The sequence below is a fragment of the Asparagus officinalis genome, chromosome 2 (assembly GCF_001876935.1).
Source record: "Asparagus officinalis chromosome 2, Aspof.V1, whole genome shotgun sequence".
Classification (NCBI taxonomy): Eukaryota; Viridiplantae; Streptophyta; class Magnoliopsida; order Asparagales; family Asparagaceae; genus Asparagus; species Asparagus officinalis.
This window is the reverse complement of record NC_033795.1, coordinates 20,973,695-20,982,150: the sequence shown is the minus strand read 5'-3', so window position 1 is coordinate 20,982,150 and position 8,456 is coordinate 20,973,695. Positions and strand designations below refer to the sequence as shown.

General features: G+C 37.3%; 1 protein-coding gene and 1 long non-coding RNA gene across 7 annotated transcripts in view; both read left to right on the top strand.

The window, feature by feature from the left end:
• Positions 1-4,718, top strand: part of LOC109830481 — a 17,533-nt gene extending 12,815 nt beyond the window's left edge. Inside the window, exons 10-16 of one of the 4 annotated variants that reach the window (XM_020397750.1) lie at positions 847-995; positions 1,087-1,220; positions 3,487-3,558; positions 3,854-3,980; positions 4,062-4,206; positions 4,301-4,438; positions 4,516-4,718. In XM_020397750.1, the coding sequence (XP_020253339.1) occupies positions 847-995; positions 1,087-1,119 (182 nt within the window). In that variant the 3' untranslated portion in view covers positions 1,120-1,220; positions 3,487-3,558; positions 3,854-3,980; ... (1 more) ...; positions 4,301-4,438; positions 4,516-4,718. Of the gene's footprint in view, positions 1-846; positions 996-1,086; positions 1,221-3,486; positions 3,559-3,853; positions 3,981-4,030; positions 4,207-4,300; positions 4,439-4,515 lie in introns of all 4 variants that reach the window. The other 3 variants (XM_020397751.1, XM_020397749.1, XM_020397748.1) reach the window with 3 other exon arrangements.
• On the top strand, positions 4,747-8,046 carry LOC109830483. Of its 3 annotated transcripts, none has more exons than XR_002244308.1 (7): positions 4,747-4,908; positions 5,005-5,187; positions 6,667-6,761; positions 6,862-7,066; positions 7,177-7,226; positions 7,325-7,529; positions 7,774-8,046. It is a non-coding gene; the product is annotated as an uncharacterized LOC109830483 (long non-coding RNA). The 3 variants fall into 3 exon arrangements; XR_002244307.1 differs by having other exon boundaries at positions 6,862-7,071; XR_002244306.1 differs by having other exon boundaries at positions 6,862-7,092.

Below are 8,456 nucleotides of genomic sequence, written 5' to 3'. Positions count from 1 at the left end.
GTATGTCGCCACCGCCGTCGAAGGTCACCGTCCTCGTCGGGGCTGGTCGATCTTGCAGTTTGCCGCCGGATCTCCCTCAAAAAACCCTAATTGTTCCTCCTCAAATCGGACCTCGCAGCAGGTAACTCATGTTTTAATCTTATTCTCATGTTTTAATATCCAAGTAAGTTTGATATATTAAAAAACATGGTTGAGCAATTTTTGAAGCTTGTGCGAGTTACCTGGTGCTAATGGATTTTATGAGTCATTCAAAATGAGAATAAGATCTGTGGATGATGGTAAGGTTGAGTATTTTGTTGGCCCATATGATTTCAAAGTATGCATGGCTTCACCCGAGAGATCTTGAGCAGTGGGGACTGATGTAGCTATTTGGTGTTCTAAACCATTTTCAAGTTTCACCAATGGTCATGTTAGCTCATTTCTTTGTCTCGAGGAGGTTGCCATAACACCAGAAGTGACTTCAAGGGCTGTTTGTAGGAAGATTATTAGTGAGCTTGTGAACATTTATAAGGACTACCTGCCTTACAGCAGCCTATGATGGCAGGAAAGCTCTTTGCACTGCTGGAGCTTTGCCCTTTACATTTCAGCAATTTTAAGATTATATTATAGCTGAAAAGGAGCAGTGAGGGAATACCTATGTTGTGTTGCTTATTGCTGTTAGCATTGTAGTTTTTCTTGTTATGCTTATGTTTGCTATTCTGATGCTTTGCCCTTTACATTTCAGCAGTTTTAAGATTATATTATAGCTGAAAAGGAGCAGTGAGGGAATACCTTTGTTGTGTTGCTTGTTGCTGTTAGCATTGCAGTTTTACTTGTTATGCTCATGTTTGCTATTCTAATGCTCAGTGGCGACAAGGAATTTGGTGTTGCCATCAAATATGCCGGACATGCTGATCTCCATCATCTTCAGCAGTTCCTGCATGGGAGGCAGTTGGATGCCCCACAAGAACAATGCAAGTGCTGGACATTGTTCTTGCGGAGAATCCCTTACAGAAGTAATGATGTTGTAACCATATAAATCATAGTCATGGTTGATAGTTTGCTGTGCTCATGTTTAACCACTGTTTATCTTGTGCTTTTTCTCAGTTATGTCATGGTAGCAAGAGCCTTTTTCTCTAAGAAATTAGAACCAACAGAAGATATCGGTGATGGATTAAAATGTTGGAGATGTTACTGCCAGTCCTTTCGTCCTATGCAGATGGGGTTCTCCTTAAACATAGGTAACATGTGGAAATTTATCTTAAATTGGTCCTATTTCCCTCCTTTTCTGATTGCAAATTTGCAATTAGCGTAGCTTGCCACATGTTTAATCTGTAGATATTGCTGCGGATTATTTTTACAAGTCTATCCCAGTTATAGACTTTGCTGCGGAGTGCCTAAACATTTGATATGCATCGCGTACCTTGACAGAGAAATAACGTATTGCTGTATGTTTTGTATCTTTTACTTGTCTTGATGATTAACCTCTTTTATTTTCATTGTCATTGGAAAGCTTCTTTCTTAATATCTCTAGGTTAAAACTTGTTTATGTAGGATTTATATATTTTTTATTCATATTTTTTAATGTCAAATTACCATTGAAGAAAGCCCTCTGAGGAATTCGAGTGAAGTTACTCACCGGAAATATTGACGCATGTGCTACAAGATTAATGTTTTATCATGAGCCCTTAGGCCAATTGATGTAACACTTCCCATTTTCTTTCTAGATATATATTTATCTTAAGTTGTATACCTTCTGTCTTCTTCATGTTTTTCTACATCATGTTTATGATTTTTCTGCTCGAAGAAACTGAATGAGAGGCAAGTTACTGAAATACTGTGATGTAAAACGAAACAGGGGGTCTATCAGAATCAGAGATCTAATTTAAACAACGCACCGTTTCACCAAAATTCATAATATTCGGTAGAAAATTAATTTTAAAACAATTAATGTGACTGATGGATTTTAACAAGATTTGCAATGATAGTCATAAACAATCACAATCTCGAATAATTTAATTACAATATTCATTATCATTGCACAAGTTTTACAAACAATATTAATTTTTCAACAGTCACAAGTTCAGTTACTCTTAACTCACAATATAATCTAAGCAGCGAATATATGATAATAATTTAGAGATAAAATATTCATGCAATTAACTAACAAGATGAGCTTAACAGAAAATATTGAGCGAGCGAAACAAAACCTTCATCGAGAACTACTTGTCAATGCTCAAACTGGGAGTGTAAGAATACTCGGGGAGCTCCAGTGAACGCAAAGGTGAAACAATTCCCCGATTTGATGGACTCCTTTCTTTAAACACTGTGAAAAGATTCTCTAACAAAATGGATAAATGGAGGGCCTGCTTGCGGTGGATTGAGTGGGCTTTTCAATTAGTTTGGGTCTTTCAAGATTGAGCTCAGATTTGTCCATGCTAAGGAACGAAAGAAAGAAAAAAAAATAATTCAAGAGAAATCATTCTTCATGGGCTAAAGGTGTTAGGGCTGGGGATGGGGACGTGGGCAAAGGGGAAGAGTGTGGCTGCTGACGGGACGGAGTCGCTTGAGGATGAGAACAGGAGTGGAGACGGGCGGAGAAGCGTGGGTGGAGACGGCACTGCTCGCGGCTGTCCGGCTCTTGAGAGACAACAGGGGAGAGGCGGCGCGCTGCTAGAGACGAGGACGACTGGTGGGGAGGAAGCAGCGGGTGGAGATCGCGTCGCGATTTTGGGAGCGGCGTGCAAGGTTCAGGTCGCGGCGGCGTGATGGCTCAGGGCGAAAAAACGCGCTGGTGGCGGGCTTTGTGTGCGCGATGGCGTGGGTGGTGTTTGGAGAAGGAACGCATTTGCTTTGTGGCTGAGAAGGGGAGGAGTGATGAGATGGCTGCTGTGGTGATTGGGGAAGAAAAGAAAGTTACGTTTGGCTTATTTTAGCTGAAGAGGAGGAGTTGGCCGGTGCGGCTGGAGAAGAAACGAAAAATTGCTAGGGTTTCACACCTCAATTAAGCAAATAATTTTTATTTCATTCTTCATTAATTTTATTTGATTACAAGAGGTCTTAAATAAAAGAGAAAATACAAATCTCTCATAATCACTCAAATCCCTCAAATCTCTCTCATAATCAAATACAATCAATTAACTACCAAATAAAAAATCAAAAATCGAAATTCAAAATTTAAAATTCAAAATTTAAAATCCTATCAAAAAATAGAAAATCGCTAAATAAAGAAACTGTTATTCTTGTCCTCATCATACTGAGTGCAACATGTCAATGCCGGGCAAAAGAGAGGAGTATGTGGGATGCCAGATCCTTTGGCTATAGTGGTATACGGGGATGCTTTTTTATTCCTTGTTCTTTGTTAAATTATGGAACTTTATCTTACATGTGCCTCTGTTGAAGCAAGAGTCATTCCTCCACCATTGGCAATTATTTGACCTGCAATTGTTTTGTTAGGTAGCAAGTGAAAATATTAATTTGTTAGTTTTTTTTTTGTGCATGTTTCAGCTGAAGTACCATGATTCTGGAAAAGAGAAGACATGCAATCGAAGAGTGGGGGCATTGAATATGATTAATAAGGTAGAATTCTCCTCATTATTGAGAACCAGTGAGATTCCTTCTTCTATGTTTCAGGATGGTTTATAATTGTAGAAGATTTCTTTGTTTTTAAACTACCTGGTGAAAGTCATTGTTTGGTTACTAGATGGTTAATTGTATATTAAAGTCGTTCTCCTATCATAAAAATATTAATTTCTAGCTTTTCAATTGTTTTGTTTTTATTGTCTTTTCTGTGTACAATGCAGTAGTAAGTTTCTTTTTCCCTTAACAATATCTTTGTTCAATGATGACATTATATATATGTATACACACCCAGAGAAAATGGTTAATGGCTGAAAAATTGATAGTTGGGCATGCATTAGTTTTTCCCGCAATCTCCATCCTGATGCAGCATCAACTGGTTCTGCCAAAGTCTGTTTGGTGTTCGTAATAACTTTGCAAAGGTACTGTGCAATTATTTCTTTCTTTATTGACTTTATTACTATTCATGTAGGTGCTTTGCTCAATTTGCTATGTATTTCTAGTCTATTGCGTCTGACCCACCAATCAAAGTCCTCCATGAACATGCCAATAACGCGGAGGGAGCTCTAAGAACCATGCATGCTTAGGCGATTACCGCGTTGAGAGGAGGAACCCTACAGTTGCTACTTATCATTCTTCTAGAAATAAGTGGGTCTTATGTTATGTATAACTAATTCTTTTCTACTTTTAAGGTTAATTTTTAGTGTGGCAACTTTATTTATTGGTATTATGTTTCTCATAGCTACAATCAAGCGTGTTTGTGAAACTGAACTTGGGCTCGTATCACAATGTCACTTAGCTAAACATGTTCAGGAGAGCAAGGCACAATATATGGAAAATGTGGCTTTGAAAATTAATGTGAAGGTCTGTGTTTCTGAAGGTCCGTGTTTCTGTGTTCTTAAGCTTCCACATTGATCAGGGATGGCCTTTTAATTTGCCTGATTGCTTCTTGATCAGGTCGGAGATCGTAACACTGTTCTGTCAGATGCCCCTTATAAGCTGGTTGCAGTTGTATCTGATAAGGGGCTGTTTGGTTGGCATTTTTTGCTCTTGTAAAGCTGCCAAAACTGATAAAAGCTGTCAGTTTTGGCAGCTTTACTTGCAAAAACGCAGCTGTCAGTTTTGGCAGCTTTACAAGGGCAAAAAATGCCAACCAAACAGCCCCTAAACCATCATGTATTGTTGTCAGTTTTGGCAGCTTTACAAGGGCAAAAAATGCCAACCAAACAGCCCCTAAACCATCATGTATTGTGCTATAATGTTTGCTGATTACTGTACATGTTTAATCGGTACAAAAAACGTGGCTTTCAAATAACTCAAGAATTCCAAGACAACTTCCAGACACTGAAGGTATATTATGCTTGCAGTCCATTAATGCTTTCATCAACATGATCCTTAAAATTTCCGATCCAAGATCATTGTAATAGAGGTGTATTAAAACTGCAGGAACTGAGGAGGCCCCTTCAAAAGCCGGTCCTGGATCTGATTACGATTCAAAAGATGGATTTCCACCTTTGGAAGAGAACTTCAACCACTTCACGTTGGAGGACAGCAAAGAAAGTGAAGAAGAGGATGAATAAGGAATCCTTTCTTCTTACAGTTCATGAATAAAGGAACAGGGAACATTCGGTATTATACTTCACCAAAGCTCCACTGTGTTTTATAGTGTGTTTTGTTGTCTACATAGAAGAATGATAGCTTGTTATAGTTGCTGGTTTAAATTATGTACTTAGAGGTTGTGAATCTTGTCACAAAGCATTTGGATGTATTGTAGAACCCAGTTTTGATTAAAGCTTATGAATACAAATGTTATATTTTGTCACACTTTTCGTGTGTGTATGCATTGTGTTTTTGTCTCTATTAAGAGTGATTAATCTTGAACATAATTAAATTTTTATAAAAAAAATTAGGTACTTGCCCCAACGGTTGTACCCGTTGGGGCTAATTAAGACCCCAACGATTACCACAATTGGGACTGATTAAGGCCCCAACGGTTCCAACCGTTGGGGCGTTTTTTCTATTTTTTTAAATTAAAAAATGAAAATTTCTTGCCCCAACGGTTGTAATCGTTGGGGCAAGTTTTTCAACTGTTGGGGTAAAGTCAGTCCCAACGCGATTTGTCCTAACGGGCGTTTTAGCAGCCCTAACGGTTGTAACCGTTGGGGACACGCTCAGCCCCAACCCCAACGATTGTAACCGTTGGGGCTGCTACAGTTTGTAGTAGTGGTTGAGAGTTGGGATTCTGTCAACCAGGAAGATAAGTGGTTCTTCTATAACAAAGAGGAAGAAAAAGTAGTAGATAAGTATATTTCTTCAGTAAGGTAGACAAAATCATCCCAATTTCATGTGCTTTTTCAATATTTGCCTATAATTCATTAGTTACGTTTGTTATTAACAAACGCTTAAATTTTTTCTAAAAAATGTGCAGCTTATTTTATAGAACATGATGTATAAATGTTTATATCTACATTTGTTCATCTTCGAGAAAGCATTGCCAACTTTAGATGTTGCCATTACAGCACATGGTAGATTTTCTAATGACAACCACTCTGTCCATCTTGATCCCACAAAACTTGTTAACATTTATTAAAGATTTAACTCACGGTGATGATAGGTGATACTTGATCTGCTTCTTTTTTTTTGTTTCCTTATTAAACATTAGTTTTAACATTAGTGGTGCTTATTTTGAAAAGTTCCTCCAGTGCAACTATGTTGCGTGGAGTTCTTAGCAAAGAAAAGCTTCAGAAGAGAGGTTTTCTTCACCCATTATTTTCGTTTTGACATGGCTCTGAATGATGTAAATAGTAATTATGACAGGAAGAGATGGTGGGAATGTGACTAAGGCTAAACTTTGCTTCTTCTAACTAGTATCACGATCATGTAAAGAATGTAGTTTATATTTAAAGTCCAGTTATTGAGGCCTGTGAAGGACGCATTTTTCTTGTATAATAATGTTTCTGATGCCTAAGAAAATTATTAACTAATTTTAATCATTTTTCATGAGCATATTGTGCTATATCTTTTCCAATGCTTGCCTGCTGGAATTTTTTTACCAGTCATTTAATTTCTAGCTGTGGGATCACGAACAAATTTACTGTTTTGGTTCAGGAATAGTGCAACCATCAGGCACAGATCTGATGAAGTTGAAGGGACAAAGTCTGACTCGCATGACAGTCGAGGATCTAAAGATTGCTTACCTCAATGTATAATATGAGTCTCATCTGTTGTTTTCTTGATCAGAAGAATTGGTTTGAAATTATATTCAATATTATTGTCAATATGATTTTGACATGTCATTTGTAGAGGATTTTACTCATGGAAGAAAATGATAAAGCTTGCAACAATGTTTTTGGAAAGATGGGAAACTCTCCCCCCGATCTGAGAGGGGAGACGGTGAGCTGAAAAGAAATTGCTTCTAAGATATTACAGAGGACTGGAGAGATTCTAGAAAGTGGATCCTATAGTGGTGTATTGTTCTTTTACTCTCAACTACGATAAGCAATGAACTGTAAGGTCAAGAATGTGAAATTGCTGGTAACATGCTTTTAATAATTCAAATTGTACGTGAAGTTGCTTCAAATCTAATATAGTCAATAATTTGATTTCTTTCATGTTCAGGAGAATGTAGCTGAGCAGGTTTCCATCGCTATATGAGAGTCTTGGGTGAGGTCAGAATTTCTTCCTCATATATTTTATCCATCGAGTTATAGGTTCAAGCACTAACAAGTCCTAAACATCCTTCCATACACAATATCTGTCTTCACAGCCGAATGATATAGTTTTAGCTTATCTGGATTGCATGCAAAGGGTGACAACCTTGTGGATGACATTCATAACCATACCAGATGAGGATGTTGACCTTCATCAGTGATTTCGTTGATCTTCTTCATCCGGATCAAATGCGTATTATTCTGCAGGGTTACATGACACAAGTCGGATCTGGTTCTGGCATGGGATCAAGCAGCGCACAGGTATACGTATGCACATACATGCGCACATATTCTACATATACACATACATATTCACAAATATACACAGCACTTATCAGGTGCACATATACAAACATATGCATACATCACTTAATCATGTATACATGCAAATATCAAGTATCGTGCACATATATACACACAAGCACTTATCATGTATGATTGGCTATACACACATATTTGCCAATATATGTTTCTGACATAAATTTTATTACTTCTTATGCTATAGTTGGGGAAAGGATCAACTGTGTACAACCCAAGGTGGAATAATTCGCATGTGAAGTTGAGTAGTGAGCATGTATTCGTTAATGTGTATTTGAACTGTGGATGTGTTCTATATGTATGTTCATATCTGAGTTTTGACTTGTTATATTGACTTTTGTTTTTATTGTGGAACGAGAATGTATTTTCAATTGGATCCGTTGTCATATGCATTGGGAATTCTGGATTTGATGTATGTGGATATATATTATAAATGTATGCACAAAATCAGTTTATTTTATCTTTTAGAAGGAAAGTAATATAATGTGGTAATATTCTTTTACAGTGTTATGTTAAAAATTATTTCCAGAAACACTGCAAACGGAAATTTCCGTTTCCGTTTGGACTACTTTTGTTAAAAATATGTCCACTGCTTATTCTTTGTTTTTTCACGAGTCTTGAAATGCGGCCATTCCTTCGTGAACCGCCGACCCCTTGCTCACGTGTGAAAACAACGATGACCCCTAGAACCTCGTAAAGAGGTGGCAATAAAATTTATTTTCCTTAAATACTTAGAATAAATGTTTGCATTAATATTTATCAATTTTATTTATTTATTTATTTATTTGAATTGATTTGAGAGCAGATAGCTTTTGGACCACCCACAAAAAATAAGAGTATTGGATAATTTGTCATGCGTTAATGACTTTC